This window comes from Euleptes europaea, chromosome 7, assembly GCF_029931775.1.
Source record: "Euleptes europaea isolate rEulEur1 chromosome 7, rEulEur1.hap1, whole genome shotgun sequence".
NCBI classification, from domain to species: Eukaryota; Metazoa; Chordata; class Lepidosauria; order Squamata; family Sphaerodactylidae; genus Euleptes; species Euleptes europaea.
This window is the reverse complement of record NC_079318.1, coordinates 26746236-26765163: the sequence shown is the minus strand read 5'-3', so window position 1 is coordinate 26765163 and position 18928 is coordinate 26746236. Positions and strand designations below refer to the sequence as shown.

The 18928-nt window shown below is 42.8% G+C and overlaps 1 protein-coding gene across 1 annotated transcript in view; it reads right to left on the bottom strand.

Annotated features, from left to right (window-relative positions):
- Positions 1-5785: 5785 nt before the first annotated feature.
- GPR137B (G protein-coupled receptor 137B) overlaps positions 5786-18928 on the bottom strand; it is a 29014-nt gene continuing 15871 nt past the window's right edge. The window contains exons 4-7 of the mRNA XM_056852848.1: positions 12975-13128; positions 11718-11842; positions 7542-7666; positions 5786-5988 (exon numbers count right to left, since the gene is read on the bottom strand). Coding sequence (XP_056708826.1) covers positions 5892-5988; positions 7542-7666; positions 11718-11842; positions 12975-13128 — 501 coding nt within the window. The 3' untranslated portion in view covers positions 5786-5891. The remainder of the gene's footprint in view (positions 5989-7541; positions 7667-11717; positions 11843-12974; positions 13129-18928) is intronic.

The window sequence follows — 18928 nt, the reverse complement described above, 5'->3', positions numbered from 1 at the left end:
AAGTCCAAGGCAAAACATCCTGTTCACAAATGGACAACAACCCACCAATGCAGTTTTGAGAATCTGGATGGGGGAAATGTGCATCTCAGTGGCAAGTCCAAGGCTAAACCTCCCATACACAAATGGACAAAAAAAAAACCCCATCCAGTTTTGAGAATCTGGATGGGGGAAATGTGCATCTGAGTGGCAAGTCCAAGGCTAAACCTCCCACTCACAAATAGACAACAACCCCCCCAATACAGTTTTGAGAATCTGGATGGGGGAAATGTGCATCTGAGTGGCAAGTCCAAGGCAAAACCTCTCTTTCACAAATGGACAATAACGCCCCCCCCCCATGCAGTTTTAAGAATCTGGATGGGGGAAATGTGCATCTCAGTGGCAAGTCCAAGGCAAAACCTCTCTTTCACAAATGGACAATAACCCCCCACCATGCAGTTTTGAGAATCTGGATGGGAGAAATGTGCATCTCAGTGGCAAGTCCAAGGCTAAACCTCTCTTTCACAAATGGATAATATCCCCCCCATGCAGTTTTGAGAATCTGGATGGGGGAAATGTGCATCTCAGTGGCAAGTCCAAGCAAAAGAGCCGGCCGCCGCCAGCCTCCCGCCGCCCCGCTCCACCTCAGCAGCAGTGCCGCCGCCCCACCCAGGCGCCGCTCTAGACCCGCCGCCGCTCGCTCATGCTCGGCCCCGAGGGCTGCCCTGCCAGCCGCCCCGCTACGCCCGCCGAGTCGCCCCCGCCCCTCGACAAAGTTGGCTGTGGCGCGGCGGAAACTTGTGCCTAGGCCGCGAAGAGGGGCGGAGGAGGGGGACGGGCAGCCAAGGGGGCGGAGGAGGGGGAGGGGGCGACTCGGCGGGCGTAGCAGTGCGGCCGGCAGGGCAGCCCTTGGGGCCGAGCATGAGCGGGCGGCGGCGGGTCTGGAGCGCCGCCTGGGTGGGGCGGCGGCACTGCTGCTGCTGCTAAGGCGGAGCGGGGCGGCGGGAGGCAGATGGCGTCGAGGCCACGAGGAGGGGGCGGGGACGGGCGGGGGGGAGGCGGCTCCACGCGTGCCCATAGAAAGGGCTCAGCGTGCCGCTTGTGGCACGCGTGCCATAGGTTCGCCAACACGGTCCTAGGATCTCAGATGGATCACTAGATCTATTTATTTATTCAGTTTACACCCCACCCTCATTTCTCAGCCAAAACCGGGCTCAGGGCAGCTATCAAGATTGTTGTGAACATTCTGAATGCAGATGCCAGGTCAAATGGGAGGGCTCTTTCTGAATGCAAAAATGGAGGAATCTTTGGTGCACTAGGAGAACATGGGGGTACCATGTTGGGCCTCTACAGCCTATATGTGCTCTGGCAGCCAAGTGAGTACTTTCCGAAGGGGTGCCCTCCCTTTTTTGGGGCGAGGAAGGTGACAATGAATCCCTTCTTGTACATCACCTGAAATCTCTTGCCCTCTCTGGCCCAGGATGACTAGCTCTGACCAGTTTCACCTAAATCATCAGAGGGGGAAGCTTCTAGCCACCTGGAAGAATTGTTGAATGGCTGTAGAATGGCATTAGGATGGCAGAGCTAAACAGACACTGGCAATGATACGTACAGGAGAGTTCTGGAGGATTTTAAAGCTTGCATAATGCTTTGTGTCATTTTGCTGATCTTAATAAAAGATATTATGTGGCTTTTGTTTTGACATTTGCTTTGGACAGATACAGCTACCTGCAACTTCTTTATGCTGGCCATGATATTCAGCTTTGCTTGGTGTGGTTTTTGTGTGTGTTTTGAGGCCCGGGTGAACATACAGCCCTATTACAGGCAGGTATGAGAGGTTCTAATAATAGCCGCTGTCAAGGAGATCAGTAGACTGGGGTTGGAATCCATTTTATTTAACTTATTCAGCCAAATTATTCTCACCCACTCATTTGCACCTTTTTTTAATTCAGATGCTGAAGGTTGCCTATTTGATCTGAATTCTGCTTGCACTTAGATCACAAGATTGACAATGAGTCATACTTACCAGCAAAGGAAGAAACAAAATGTTTCTTTTAAGCCTGCAGAAATGCAATTGTTTGTTATTCTGTGACCATAACATTGAATAGGTAAGGCAGATGACGAATGGATTTCTTATAAGGCATCGACCTGATGTCAGATCTTCAGATGAGCGGGTGATGTTCATGTAACCACAAGAATCACAGACAAAGCTTGGAAATGATGCTTAAGAATGCATTTTGTATAGATAAGCCAAAAATAGACCACAAGATGTATTACTCAGATGGAACAGTTACTAGTTGCAGCCTTCTCTCCATATTGGTGAGACGTAACCAGGCTTAGTTTCAGGTGGGCAGTGGTGTTGGTCGGCAGTAGAAGAGTTAGATTTGAGTCCTGTAACACCCTAAAGACCAACAAACTTTCCAGGGTATCCATTTTTGAGAGTCAAACCTCCCTTCATCAGGATTAATTTTGTGCAAAATTGTCCATTACCAACAAACAGAAATTTTTCTTGCATCAAATTACTGCTCTTATATTTTGAGGACTATTATTCTGTGCTTTAAAAAAAAGTATTTTACCAGCGGGTTAGATCTCAAGTATCAAGGCTGATGGTGCAAAATAAAGTAAAAATATTTTTTTCTTGGCAAAATGCATAGGGAATTTTAACTAATAGGCTTCTTCAGGGGAATTTGTAATATATAATATGCAGTTACGTTGCTGAGTTCTCATAAATAAGGATTATTTAGCTAAAATTATATAAATTAATAAGGAAGCCACTGCTTTTAGTTTGCAAGACCTGAGCAAGGCTGTTAATGATAGGACGTTTTGGAGGTCATTAATTCATAGGGTCGCCATGAGTCAGAAGTGACTTGAGGACATGTAACGCACACATATAAATAAAGCATTGTGTTAAAAGTCAAATTACAGGATGTACGGTAAAATTTCAACCACATACAAAACTGGTAGAGCTTATTCTGTCTTTAAGACTGCAGGAAGGAAAAGAGAGGAAGAGAGAGAGAAACTGCCTATACGTAAGAAAGATTAAGATAAACTGCCCAGCACCCAAAAGGCTTTGGCTTAAATTTTAAATATCTTTTTTCTGCCTAAATGAAAGTTACAAACCTGGTTAGTCTTGCAAACAGAGTACAAGATCAGTAGCAAATTGCCCCTGCAACGACCCTTCTGTAGACACGAGTGTCTGGTTGATGCAATATCTCTCTATTTTACAGAAGCTGATGCAATTCCAGAGGCAAATTTAACCCTTTAGGTATCAGGGTCTGGAGTCTAACAATCCAATCTACTTCTTCAATTTTTCATTTTTACAAGTTAATTTCTCTGCAGCCCAAAAGATAAAGTCAGAGGGACCATGATTGTTTTCAATAAACTGTTTAGCCAATGGGGCACTTGTTCTTTTCAATGTAATATTGCTTTTATGTTCTGCTATGCATGTTCTTAGGTTCCTTGTTTTTTCAACAAAGTATTTCATATTGCATCTTAATGACCCTGGGGAGGATTTGTGCCTGGTAAGAAAGACTCTTTGATGACTAACACATTTGTGAGCGTTGCTATGGACTACATGTTCCCTCAGATTCTTAGTTCTCCTAAAAGAAGTAATGGGTTTCCTGTCACATCAGGGAATATTCTCAAAGAAATACCAAAGTTTACAAATATTCATTTTTAGATCCACACTTACATTATTATAAGAAAGATTACATATAATCTGATCTCAAGCAGTTTTCTGCTTGTTCATGAGTAATTTTTTCCTATCGGATCCCAAGGCTTTTAAATAAGCGGACTGTAGTATGCGATTTGGATAGCCCCTACCAGTTAAATGGTGCTTAAGAATGGGATGAATGGTAAAGTATTCCTTATATGATTGAGGTGGTGATTGTCTCAAAAGGGAGTTTTTATGTGTGGGTTTTTTAACATAAGGATTCCTACAGGGCTTCTCCTGGTCCCTTATGAACATGGTATCTGAAAAATTGGTATCTGAATACCCAGCTTGCTGGGGGGTAAAGGGAAGATGACTGGGGAAGGCGCTGGCAAACCACCCTGTAAACAAAGTCTGCCTAGGAAATGTTGGGAGGTGACGTCACCCCATGGGTCAGGAATGACCGGATGCTTGCACAGGGGACCTTTACCTTATCTGAAAAATTAATTTTGTTGTCATCAGCATGGTGGTCAAATTTGATATTTTCATCCTGTATATCAAGCCAAACATGAAATTCTGACAAACTTATATAGTCACCTTTCCATAATAAAAGACATCATCTAGATATCGCAACAATTGAATGATACAACTATGGACAGGGTTGTTAGAAGAATAAATAACCTTATCTTCAAAATTGCCCGTATATAAATTGGCAACTTCACTAGTCACTGAGGATCCTGTTGCAAAGCCTTTAATTTGGAAATACATTATATCATTAAATGAGAAGAAATTATTTGTGAGCTCTATTTCAGCTAGAGAGAACAAGAGAGTTTGGGGTTTTTTTTTCCTATTCTGTTTAAGGTTTCTTGTATAATAGATAATGCTTCTTTCTGAGGAATGTTGGTGTAAAGTGGTACAACATCTAGTATAACCAAAAGAATTTCCCTGTTGTCCAGTTTGTTCATAAAATCAGTAGTGTCTTGTAAATGATGGCATTAAGGACACAAATAGCCTTATTTGTCTCTTAGTGATTGGTGTAGCAGCCCTTTTTTCCCCTCCTTAGATCTCAAGTTCTACAAGAAGAACAAAGCTTACAGAATGGAATTTTCCTGTTTTTTATCTCCTTTGCAGCCCCCTGAAATTCTTCTTTCTGGAGGCAGGAGGATCCTCACATGCAGCAGGGCAAGGGATGAAGGGGAAAGTCTGCAGTGGAAATGCTGCCCCACTAGTGTAAGAGAGGCATCATGGTGTGATGGTTAAGAACAGTGGTTTGGGGCAGTGGACTCTGATCTGGAGAACCGGGTTTGATTCCCCACTCCTCCACATGAGCGGCGGAGGCTAATCTGGTGAACTGGATTTGTTTCTCCACTCCTACACATGAAGCCAGCTGGGTGACCTTGGGCTAGTCACACTCTCTCAGCCCCACCCACCTCACAGGGTATCTGTTGTGGGGGGAAGGGTAGGTGATTGTAAGCTGGTTTGATTCTTCCTTAACTGGTAGAGAAAGTCGGCATATAAAAACCAACTCTTCTAAGTACCATTAACTTGGCAGAACAGCACTTTTGGATCTAACCAAATAGGAAGACTTGAACCTATTTTTGTTCTTGCCTTACTAATGATATGAAATGCACACAATCACACTGGAAATAATTCATGTTCAATTTGAGTGCCATTTATCTCATGCAGATTAAATAGTGTGAGGCTGTTTTTAAAAATGAACTTTTTTTGCTGAGACGGTGTAATTTTAACTTTATGTTTGTATATCAATACTGGCAGAAATATACTTGTATAACTCCAGTTGCCACAACAGTTAAGCTGTAGAGAATACTTTATAAAGGGAATGCGGTATTTTAAACACGGCCATTTCTGTACATATTAAAAAGTTACAACATAGAAAAGTATGCTATAAACTTCCATCAGTATTTTTTCAACATAAAAATAATTAAAATATAAAACACGTATTTACTCTGAAGCCCCAGTCTTGCAAAGACATTCTTCTGTCTTCATTATAAAAAGATTCTCTGACTTCAGCAAGAGTTCATCTTAGTTATACAAAGTACATGTCCAAATCCTTGCAGGGACATACCCTTAACATGGTATCATGGAATGAAAGTGTAACTAAATGGCTTCATAAATGATTTTTCCATCTATATTTTTTTTGCTGAGCCATTTTACCACTTTAAAACTTGTCTTGTTGACTCAACAATATCCTATAATTTTTAAATAATAAAAAATTGTCATTGGTCTGGCGCTTTGTTGAGCTTGGTCACTCAATCTCTGATATAGAATCGTGCTGGAGGGATCCAACATGAGTCATAAAACTGTTGTTTTGATGTCCCCAGTCATAGTAATCATGGGAGAAACTGAAAAACAAAATGCAGAATTAATCATAAATTTGCCTCTGTGGAAGAAGGAAGAATTTTCTAACAGAGCGGTTCCTCAGTGGAACAGGCTTCCTCAGGAGGTGGTAAGCTCTCCTTCTCTGGAGGTTTTTAAGCACTAGATGGCCATCTGTCAGCAATGCTGATTCTATGACCTTAGGCAGATCATGAGAGGGAGGGCATCTTGACCATCTTCTGGGCATGGACTAGGGGGTGTGGTGGGGAGGTAGTTGTGAATTTCCTGCATTGTGCAGGGGGTTGGATAAGATGACCCTGGTGGTCCCGTCCAACTCCATGATTCTGGGGGAGGGGGGACTTTAACATATCTAAGGAACTGTGTAGATGTGTTTTTGTCGTGATCCTAGGGTCCTCTGCGTTCCAGCTGCATCTGCCCAGGACTTTGCAATAAGGGCCCTGGATTGTAAGAGAGTAGAACACTCTAGTCATAGCCTAAATTTGTTGCTTAGCTATCATCCAGATCAGGGGTCTCAAAACTGCGGCTCCAGAGCCGCATGCAGCTCTTTGGCCCGTTGAGTGCGGCTCTCTGAACTTGGTTCGGAGCCCCTGCTCTTGCACCTGCTCGCGCCGGCAGCCAGGCTGCGGAGCCGGTGCACCTGAGAGAGAGAGAGAGCGGGCGCGCTGTCTCTCCCCCCGCCGGCCGAGAATGGCCGGCTCCCCCTTTTCCTTGCCCTTAATGGTTGGGAGGCTAAAGCCTCCCCTCTAGCCACGCGATTGTTGGGAGGGCGGCTCGGCGGTTCCTGCCCCCCCCCCGCCGCCTATCAGCTGTTGGGCGGGGCAGGCTTCCTTTGGTAGACCTGGCCTCCGGCTTGAGTCCCATTGGGAGGCCATGTCTACCCACTGGCTTTCTTGGCGGTAGATCTGGACTCCGAGGAGGGGAAAAAGTCCCCCTTCAGAGGCCAGGTCTACCAATTGGCTTCTATGGGCCTCCGGAGGCCAGGTCTACTGCCAAGAAAGCCAATGGGTAGACCTGGCCTCCCAATGGGACTCAGCCGGAGGCCAGGTCTACCAATAGGCTTTTATGGCGGTAGACCAGGCCTCCAGACGAGGGGACGGGGAAATGGCAGGGACTTACAATTTAATTTTTATAAATAAATAAGATCACTATTAAGTATGATATCAAGTTTAATACAATGTACCTATATTTTAATTAAGACTTAAAACTTTAATTAAAGTTTATTAAGTTAATAAACAGTGTACCTACCTATATAGTTTAAGAAATTTGGCTCTCAAAAGAAATCTCAATCATTGTACTGTTGATATTTGGCTCTTTTGACTAATGAGTTTGCCGCCCCTGTGTTATAGCATCTATAACCAGCTGGTCCTCATCCCCACTACAATACAGTTCAGTGAAGCAGGCTGAAAAAACGTAGCCTTGATGGATTCCAGTGCTGTCATTTTCTGACATACAGTTTCTTACTGTAACTTCCAAAAAGCCTTTACGGAAACAAGTTATGGAGCACCAGATATAATTCCTTATTCCTTTTACAGATCCTCAGTTGTTATGTTTGCCTCACCTGCCATGTACGCTGTGTGGTGATATGCTCCATGCCAAATCATCATCACTGTCGTATCTGCGAGGATTATCAAAAAAATAAGATCTCGGACTGAATGCATGACTTGGTACTATTCCCGGGTTGGTCTAGGAGAGAAAGAAGTTCTTCAATATTGCATCCATTTGTTTCCCGGTGGTTTGGTGTCCTTATAATGTTTAGATTTTAATTCTAAATATATAATATTACAGACAAAAATCACAAGTTTGCAAAGAAAAATGGACCCTACAGTAACTGCATCATGCAGTAAATAACAGGCACGTAAGTGAAAACAAGTCAGAAAAAAATTAAAAGCAACTTTATCATCAGCGAAAACCACGAGTTGGATTCCACAGAAAGCAGAAGAGGAGGCAATTTCATACTAAAATAAGAGCCAACTGAAATAAAATTATGTGACCTGGCTTGATCTTGAGATACACTGATATTTTCTGAAGACCCTTTCTCCCCTTGCCTGAACACACCCTACAAGTTTCCCTTTTCCTACAGGAATTCTTCCATGGTTGAAGAATCTCAATGATTCTGCACCCTTATTGTTCAAGGAATGGAAGCTCAACCACACTCCCTGCAGTACACTCAACTCAGCCCACCCTTTCAGAATTGAGATCAGAACCTGTCCATAAATCTGAGCCCCTTTTGTGGTGCTGCAAAGTCCACAATACTACTGTGGCAAAGAATTTAGAAGTTCTGGTGAGTGATATTATTTATTCATCACTTCCCTATCTGCAGCAACTATTTTGCTTGTCCTTTACAAAAGCTTTTCTAGCCTTTTCTTTGAAATCACTTTTCTTTCTAATTCATTATGTTGACATCTTTAAAACACAAGATCACCCTTTTTATATTGCAAAACCCATCCAGGCTCTTTCCTTTTCTAATTTGCCTTCGAACCTTTAATCTGAAGTTTTAAAAGTTGTGGTGTACCAACACAGCGCTCCAAATGAGGTTTGTTTAACCATGATGAGACCATGCATAATACTGCCAAGACACAAGTTTCCTTTTAACACATTGCAAATGGTCACAGAATTACATTTTCTCACTGTTGATTCATAAACCTTTAGTGTTACTTTGAAAAAAGACTTTCACTTCAAATTCTCAGTTTATGTGCATGCATTGTCTTCAGTTTAAATGTGGATAAATGGGAACAGTGAATTAAGACGAGAGTAGTATAATAAAAAGATGACTGAATCTATTGCAATTTTTTTATGAACAGGTGTTAAACAGGGCCATAATTTAGATCCTATGGCTCCATTCTGCTACACTAGATCCTGACACTCACTAAATCTTCCTTCAGAGAAAGTCTTCTAATGAAAAATTACTTTTCTGATGGAGATAGGCTTTCTGTGATGGAGACAAGCATTCCTTTGTTGAAGGAAGCCGTTGTCTATTGGAGGAAGAGCGTCAAAGCATCCCCCTTAGTGGAAGGGGTTAATAGTCTCTAACCCGTTGGGTTTCACAGATTTTGTGTGTGGGTGTAAGTACAATTGTTGCACATGTAGTGTATTACTATTCCCTTGGGCTGTTACTCCCTCTTGTGGCTAATTATCAGAGCATCAGCTGTTGGTGTTTATTGTCTTTTAGTATTTTACTTTTTTTTTAAAGCAAAATATGAAAAGGATGTCCCCAGTTTTCCAGCCTTGGATTTGACTTCATATAAAAAAGAGAAGTTAAAGCTAAAAAGGCATTAAATCAAAAGTAAAAAATAAAAGTATTTTGCTTTAAAATAAATTGGGACTGGTGCATCAGTGTTTTACCATACAATACTCCTGGTAATAACAATTAGGGTTTGCTGATCTAATACTTTCAACCTTGCTGATTTATGATTACTGTACAGTGACAGCAATTTATATTTTATTTATTTGTTTTATTAGACTTAAAGTCTGCCCTTCTCAGCAGATGATGAAAGTTAGTTCCAGATTTTGGGGGGACCTTGGGCAGAGAATGCCTTGGGGGGGGGTAGGTGGGATGGGGGGGCAGGCTAGGCAAGCAGGCAGCCAATCAGGAGATGCTTCTTCCCTTATGTTGCAGCAAGTTATGGAGATGAGGTGGTGGAGGAGGAGCTGCAGCAGAGGGTGGTCTCTGCTGCTGTTATTGCAGCAGCATCTGCCTGTCTGCCTGCCTTACCCAACTCTGCTGTTAATGACTGTTATTCTCAAAAGCCAAAGCAGGAGGAGGCTGCAGGACGAGGGAGGGAAGAAGGCAAGCAAGCAGGCAGCCGTGTGCATGCTCGCTCTTCCTCAGCTCATGCTCTCTTGTCAAGCCACGCTGCATCTCCTTGAGAGCAGAATGGAAGAGCAGAAACTAGGATTGCCAACCTCCAGCTGGGGCCTGGATATCTCCTGGAATTATGACTGATCTCCAAATGACAGAGATCAGTTCCCCTGGAGAAAATGGCTGCTCTGGAGGGTAGACTCTATGGCATTATACTCTGCTGAAGTCCCTGTGTTCCCCAAACCCCAACACTTCCTGGGCTCCACCCCCAAATCTTCAGGAATTTCCCAACCAGGAGCTTGCAACCCTAGGGAACCCACCGGCTCTGCACCCACCTGTCTCTGTTTGTGGTGGTTCTTCTCTGGCTTGGCTTGGGGCCACCCATGATGCACACTACCCCTGTTCTGAAGCCCTCCCCAACTGCACAAGTGCTGGGACTCAGAGGCTTGCAGGTGAGTTGGTAGGGGAAGGGCATGGTTAGGAGTAGAGTTGCCAGCTCCAGGTTGGGAAATACCTGGAGGTTCTGGGGGTGGAGCCTGAGGAGGGCAGGGTTTGGAGAGGGGAGGGACTTCAATGCCACAGAGTCCAACTGCCAAAGCGGCCATTTTCTCCAGGGCAACTGATCTGTTGCCTGGAGATCAGTTGTAATAGCGGGAGATCTCCAGCTACCACCTGGAGCTTGGCAACTCTAGTTAGGAGGCATGGCATGGGGCCCATCTGGAAGCTCTGGGCCTCCTTCCCCAAATCTCACTGCATTTAAAATGCCTGGTTGTAATGCTGACTGTGATCTCATGAGATCTCAATCAGCATTTTTTTTTTGTTTGAATTACAATGTCTGTGTAAGCACAGGCACTGCTTCTCTGGTTTGGTTTAAAAAAAATTGTTTTGAACTTTTCAGATTTTTCCGCAAACCTAGAATTGTCCCTGGGTTTGTAGAAACATCCCTTCTATCTGTTCGTATACCGTTATGTGGAATTTTTGACATTCTGGGGCCATGTTCAGAATTAGATAAAAATATTCCAGAGAGCAGCAGTATTAGACTGATGCAGTAAAACAACGAAAGAGTATTGTGGTACATTTAATAGCTAATTGATTTATTGTAGCATAAACATTCAAGGCCTATTAAAGTTCATGTCGTAATAAATGTGTTAGTCTTTAGTGCCACATGACTCTTGTTGATTTATAGAAAATTTAATCTTCCCCAGTTAAACAATTCCCAATCTGAAACACAAATAGCATGTAGCCATTTGAGAATAAAATTTTGCACCACCTTCTCCTAACAATGAGAAAGTCTTTAGCTTCTGCTATTAGCTATGCTTATAATGCATAGTTATAGATCAGAATGAGTTCAGTGGAAGAACCATTATGGTTCCACAAAAAAGAAGATGATGATGATGATGAATTGGTTTTTATATGCTGTTCATACTGTTCAGTCCACCAGTAATTATTCTGTTTTCAAATCTTGCTCTCTGTTTTATTTATATTATTTTAGATTAAAAAGGTAACGGTAGTCCCCTGTGCAAGCACTGGGTCAATCCTGACCCATGGGGTGACGTGACATCCCAACGTTTACTAGGCAGACTATGTTTACAGGGTGGTTTGCCAGTGCCTTCCCCAGTCATCTACACTTTACCCCCCAGCAAGCTGGGTACTTATTTTACTGACCTCAGAAGGATGGAAGGCTGAGTCAACCTTGAGCCGGCTACCTGAAAGTGACTCCTGTCGGGATCGAACTCAGGTCGTGAGCAGAGCTTTTGACTGCAGTACTGCAGTTTACCACTCTGCACCACGGGGCTCTTATTTTAGATTACTGAATGTTTTTGTATGGCTTATTACCATTGATAATTATTATGGTTATTTTTCTATTTTATTGCCTTTACTTGTAAGACAATTCAAGCAGATCTCTGGACAGGTAGCAAATAAACAAAATCTTACTATGTCTTTTGTAGAGTTTCGAACGCGGAAGAAGAACACAACTAAGGAAGTGGGCAGGAGCTCCCACACAAAAAGTATTATTCCAAATACTAAATATCCGGCATCACCCAGCTGGCTTTTCAGATCTGCCTGTTGAAAAATTAAAGAGTAATAAGTTAAAAGTGAACAATGAAATTCTACACTTGGAAACAACAGCAGCATTTCAACTATCTGTTGTGGAATGCAGAAAAAATAGCACAGTCTGCCTGCAGATATGTGATCCCTGTTAAATCTATGAGCAGAACCGAATGTGCAAACCAGGCTTCTGCAGTTATCAGAGATTCTCTGGACGCACCTACAACGTTCTTGGTCTAAACCAATAAGCAACTGACGCAAACAGCCGATTTCACAGGGATTTTCTGCATCCTGTCGGTTAGAATGTTGTTTTGCACTTGGAGTATACTGAATCTAGAACGTTAACAGTGCAATTCTAAACAGTTACATCCTTCTAAGCTCACTGACTGTTTAGGGGTGCATTGTCAGTCTTTCTTTTATATTGAGGATGTCCTGCCAATCTGAGGAAGGGGAGGGCTTAAAGAAGCTGACCTTCAACTGTGGTGTGACATCAAAGGTCATGACCATCACAGGACATAATCTCATTTCCCTTTTGAGCTGTTTCCCCTCCCCAAACTCTGGCCTCCCCAGACAACACCGCCAAGTCTTCAGGAATTTTTCAAGCCAGAGATGGCAATCCTAGATAGTTTTTATTACTACAGTTGTTTTAATTAAATCCATAATATCAAAAGCTACGCTAAGTCTAAAGTCTTGTTGGCAACATTCCTTTAAGTAAACATGAAACCAAGCCCTGTCTTGGACATGGATGTGCCTTTGTTAATTTTTTTCATGATGGTGTGCCTCAAAGCAGATGCTCATGGTTTGTTTCCCGTGATAAGTAAGAATGGTTTTGCTGCCTGGCTCCCTTTGTTGTAACGCACCCTGAATTACAATTATATGTATAAATTACATGTGCCAATTTAGGACCAGCCCATTTTAGAAGGGTGCTAAAACTTGAAATTTAAAATCTTATCAGTGTTGCAAAATATACATCCACTATCATTCTTACCTTGCACAATGGTTATTTAAAAGCCTGAACAGGATCCCTTCTAATAAATTATTCTGAGTTTTGAAATCGTTTGCGTGTTATCTTTATGTAGCCATTTGTCAGTGTAAGGTATTTTACTGTAAGAAATAATTTATCGTCAAAGGGAAGTGCTATACTTGCCTGATCAGATACATTGTACCAGTCATAGTCAAAAGAATTCATTGTCTTGCTCGGAGAAAAGGACAGTACGAACAGATTGTAACAGGCTCTTGAAGCATAAAGTAGTATAACAGTCACTCCTATGGTTGTTAGTTGACATACAGATGAACCCTAGCGGAGAGAATGAAACACATTTTGGTGAATTTGGATTCATATTGGTTCTAGAAAAGTTCTAGAAAAAGCAGCCTACCAGGAGTCTCATCAGGTCACTTTGACCCATCCAGATCCCCCCCCCCCAAAATTGGCACTTCTTTAATACGGTACTCTTGCAATGTGAAGCCAAGGAGTAGTATTTGTTGTGTTTGCATGTGGGGATGGACTGGGTTATACATAGGGTTGCCAACTCCGGGTTGGGAAATACCTGGAGATTTTGGGGGTGGAGCCCGAGGAGGGCAGGGCTTAGGGAGTGGAGGGACTTCAATGGGGTATAATGCCATAGTGTCCGCTTTCCAAAGCGGCCATTTTCTACAGGTGAACTGATCTCTGTCACCTGGGGATCAGTTGTAATAGTGTAAGATCTCGAGCCACCACCTGAAGGTTAGTACCCCTAGTTATACACCAATCAATATGTATGAGAAACAGTTCAGAACATGCAATACATTTTAGCCAGAAGAGTGAAGTGACTAGGGTTGTGAGCTCTGGGTTGGGAAATTCCTGAGGATTTAGGGACACAGTTTGGGGAGGGAACTCAGCAGGGATGTGATGCCATGGAGTTTACCCTCTGAAGCTTCTATTTTCCCCAGGAAACTGATCTCTGTCATCTGGAAATCAATTGTAATTCCAGAAGAATCCCAGCCCTCACTTGGATGTTGGCAATTCCAGGGATGACTCTACTGGTGCAAGGCTGGTCCATGAGCAGCCCCAAGCTCTTAACCTGTTCTGCAAACACCAACTCCACTGCGCCCATCACAGGTTGGTCCCTCCAAAGCATCAGCTTGGCCTTTCTGACCAGCATTACCTCCATCTTGTCTTGATTAAGCTTCATCCTGTTCTGCCTTAGCCATCTAACCACAGCCTCAAAGCACTGGTTCAGATCCAATGCATCTCGAGGCTTAGCTAATGAAATATAGAACTGGATGTCTTCTGCAAATTGATTACACCCAGTCCCGAAGCTCTGGACAATCTTACTCGCTTTGATGTATAAAGTGCCATCTCTAGGCCATGAAGGCTAATGCTTCAACTCTCTTTAGGAGTTTTGCTATATCAGACTAACACATAGGGTTGCCAGGTCCTTCTTTGCCTCCAGCAGGAGATTTTTGGGGCGGAGCCTGAGGAGGGCGTGGTTTGGGGAGGGGAGGGACTTCAATGCCACTGAGTCCAATTGCCAAAGCAGCCATTTTCTCCAGGTGAACTGATCTCTATCGGCTGGAGATCAGTTGTAACAGCAGGAGATCCCCAGCTATTACCTGGAGGTTGGCAACCCTACTAACACAGCTTCCTTTTTGCAGTCTATTTCATAACAACCTACAAAAATTCAAAAGGAAGCTCTATTGCTTGATTAAATCTAAATTCAAAATGTAGTCCCAGTTTTTCTCCACCTGTGGGTGGCAGAAGAGGATAATATAACCTTTCCCCCATCAGAATAAAACAGAAGCTTAGTGGTGCCGGAAAGACTAACACAATTTATTCCACCATAATCTTTCATGAGTGAGACTTCACTTCCTCAGATGGATAGGAGCATAACCATTATTAAGATGTGAGCTGTGATTCACAAAAACGTATGCTGGACTAAATGTGTTAGTCTTTAAGGCATCAGTAGATCTTTTATTCTGCTACAACAGACTAACATAGCTATCCATTTGGAATTATTTCCCTCATCATTAGGGTAGCCAAGTCCCTCTTCGCCATCGGCGGGAGGTTTTTGGGGCAGAGCCTGAAGAGGGCGGGGTTTAGGGAGGGGAGGGACTTCAATGCCATACAGTCCAATTGCCAAAACGGCCATTTTCTCCAGGTGAACTGATCTCTATCGGCTGGAGGTCAGTTGTAATGGCAGGAGATCTCCAGCTACTACCTGGAGGTTGGCAACCCTACTCATCATTTATATAGTAGTTTAAAATTCAATGTACTATACAGGCTTGATTCCTTTTATTTCCAGAATAAACTTGTAGTGCTAAAGAAAATGAGATGGGCCTATCTTTCACTTTCTCAGGAGATGAGGCTCTCAGACAGGCCTTGTATGGGGCCCACAAAGTGAAACATTAGCTGGCTGAAAAGCATTTTACATTATTAATGATGTTTAATTTTGGCAGTTTAATGGAATGATGATTGGGGCAAATGGATTTTTAACTGGTGATATTATACGATAGCATGCAACATTACTTATTACAGGCCAACTTTTTGTTTTTCTGAGTTAACTGTATCTAAGACTGCATCTTTTGAAATTATACACTATGACACTGGAAGTTAGTAGCAAAACTTCCTGGATCTAAGCAAATCTGCTTTACAAAACTGCCAACCAGAGACAAACAACTTTTTATACAGTACTTTGAGTGATGTTTCCCTGAACTTAAGGACTCCACTGTTTTTAGAGGAAATGAAACTACCAGTAGAGGAAAAGGGCTGTGAAAGTTGTGGTGGGACAGGAGCACATGATTTAGTGCTTGTTAAGCACGGAATAGCTAGAGTAATTATGGCATGACAAATAGGGTTGCCAACCTCCAGGTGGTGGCTGGAGATCTCCCGCTCTTACAAATGATCTCCAGGTGACACAGATCAATTCACCTGGAGAAAAGGGCAGCTTTGGAAGGTGGACTCTATGGGATTATGCCCTTTGAAGTCCCTCCCCTCCCTTAACCCTGACCTCCCCAAGCCCTATCCCCCAAAATCTCCAGGTATTTCCCAACCTCGCGTTTGCAACCCTAATGGCGAACGATACAAAAGATCCCAGGTTCAGTTTCGGACATCTCTGGTTAATCTGTAGCAGTGAAGGGAAAGATCTTGGTGATTTACTAAACCAAGAATAAACAACACTGGCTATATTAATTTAAAAAAACCTGACTCAAATTAGCTGCATCTGCTTAGGTTATATCCCATCCTTTAAAAGTGTAATCATAGTACAATATTCTTCTGAAAGGAATTATATAGCTTTGTGAGAAGTTTTGGTCTGGTGCAAAAGCAGTAACCTGAAATATTAAGTGCCTGTTCTAGAGAGAAGGTGAGTTAGCTCTGCCCTATAAAATACACTTGGCATTATAAAACAATTATAATGAATCACTTATTGGAAAGTGTAGCCATTGATTATCCAATTTTCAGTACCTCTGTTAAGCAGATGGTAACTTTTTAACTCTTCAAAAATGAAATCTGTCTGGTGAGTCTGTTAGTATCTTGGAAGGAATCTGTGCTTTTGTAAACATCAGAGATAAAGTGACTGCACATTGATGAAGGATGACTTCATGACGTTTTACAGCCAAATCACCCTCTTGGATGCTCACAGCCATAAAACACAACAATAAAACCCACACTCAAGTCTCTTTCACAGGAGTCACTGCTCTGCTCTAGAAAAAAAAAAATCCTTGCTTGTTCAGTTACTCCATTCTGTTCATTGAGCTGCCAGCTTCTACATGCCATATACTCTGCCAGTTAGCGTGCACAACCGTGGCATAAGGCAGTTTCATGTTAGTGAATCTAGCCATTTCAATTTTTAATAGATAAATGCATAACACATGAAATGATTGTATATAATCATTAAAAAAACTCAGTTACTGTAATAAAGGAAAACAGTATGAAAACAAAACATCAGTACAAAACAAGTCAGTCTCCTCCACTTGGCCTTTCAGAACAAGAGCACCTATATAGGTTATTTATGCATGGGAGTTTTACCTGAGATTCGTTGCTGGCTAGACCCACAGTTGGGAATCACTGCACCAAGCTCTCTCCAAGCCCAAATCAAGTCCCGCCCCTTTAAATGCTGCTTTGTAATTGGCTTACTTCGCAACGCTCACTGTGAGAGAAGATTCCCCACCCCAAAACCCAATTGCCACATAAAAAAGCATTTTAAAAACAAAAAATGGAGCAATCTGAAAGAAACGGGGGTGGGGGAGAAATCCAAGCCTTGGTTTTAAAAAGCCTTTCTTTTGCTCAGAAAGAGACCCCAAGAAGCAGGAAGTGTTTGAATCCCCGCCTCTTTACCCACTGCTTTGTGACTGGCTGTGAGAGATGCCAATCTTCCTGTGGCCTGTGGTTTGCCTTCTGCATGGAGATTTCAGCCCGGCTGAGCTCAGGGCAGATGGAAGAGTTGGATTAACAGAAGAATGGGAAGACCCGGACATTGCAAGGCCTGGCAGCGAGGTCATTTCTAATGGACAGAAAACATGTGCAGATTCTCCAAGGAACAACCAAATCAGACAGGGGGCAAACGTGAGTTCAAGTACCCATGCATGGATGACCATTGTTTCCCTAAAAGCTCTCAAAAACTGGAGTGAGCTTTCACAGATGCCCAGGTAATGCATATGCACCACGATTCCAATTAAACACTGGGGCAGGTGAGAGGCTGGCTTCTGAATAACAATAGAAAAATGGAAGCTGCAAGGAACTCTTTTAAGTGCAAGAGGAAGGAAAGACAAAAGAATGTTTTCACTCTTTCTATCTTGCTGCAATGTATTGTAGAAGATTAGGGTTGCCGGGTCCCTCTTGGCAACCGGCGGGAGGTTTTAGGGGCGGAGCCTGATGAGGGTGGGGTTTGGGGAGGGGAGGGACTTAATGCCATAGAGTCCCATTGTCAAAGTGGCCATTTTCTCCAGGTGAACTGATCTCTATTGGTTGGAGATCAGTGGTAATAGCGGGAGATATCCAGCTATTACCTGGAGGTTATCTCAATGAACAACAGACCTATGCTGAAAATAACGTGGTTATCAAAAACAACAGCACGCGGCTCAGAGTTTTACAAATGATTCAAATACAATAGTATAAGATACTGCAATCTTCGTCCATATGTTACTCATCAATAAATAAATCAATCATTGTATACAATGATAGACATAAACCAAAAGCAAGGGGTCCCAATAGGAATCCAATAGGAATTAATATTCAAGTCCCAAAGGAATTGCTGTTCATTCCTAAACAAAAACAAACTGTTAGAGGTCAAACCAGACCGTTCCAATGTAAGCAGAAAAATTCTTTAGTGCGGAGTTCCCCAAGACAAAAATCCTCTCCAGGGGAAGAGGCAAAAGAAAGAAATCAGCAGATATTGAAAAATCATAAATCATAAAGACGACACTTCCAGATAAGTGGTCGTTTCGCCTGGTCGGCTTCTTCAGTTGTACTTCATATACATTAATTTATTTTCATGAAATCGGGCATATATAGCCTCTGCAAAAAATACATGTGCTTAAAAATCATATGACATTTCAAATGTTTAATTACTTAGTTACATACATACATTAAAAAATACGAATGCAATTTTACCCCAATGGAATTAGACCTGACTCGGTTGATGAGTAACATATGAATGAAGATTGCAGTATCTTATACTGTTGTATTTGAATCATTTGTAAAACTTTGAGCCGCGTGCTGTTGTTTTTGATTACCTGGAGGTTGGCAACCCTATGGAAGATGGAAGGAGGATTGGGCCCAGAAACAACCTCCTTTGAGTCTAATCCCTGTGCTTGATTTTAGGCTGCCGCCCTCTACCAAATAACAGGGAGAATATTTTGGTCAGATAATAATATCAAAGAGACTTTTTCTGACCCCAGTTCCCCCTCTCCCACCAGCAGTGAAGCAACTGGGTGGCGAGGGAATTACGCTCACAGAGGGAGGAAAAGTCAAAGGACATTTTTTGTCTTAATTCCCCTCCTCTCCCTCCTCCAAGATGACTTTGGTGATAAACAGCAAGACTGCCTCCCTTCCCAGGGAAGGGACCGGAGTCAGCTCCTCTGAATTTCTTCATCATCTGGATCTGGTTGGCTCAGGGAAA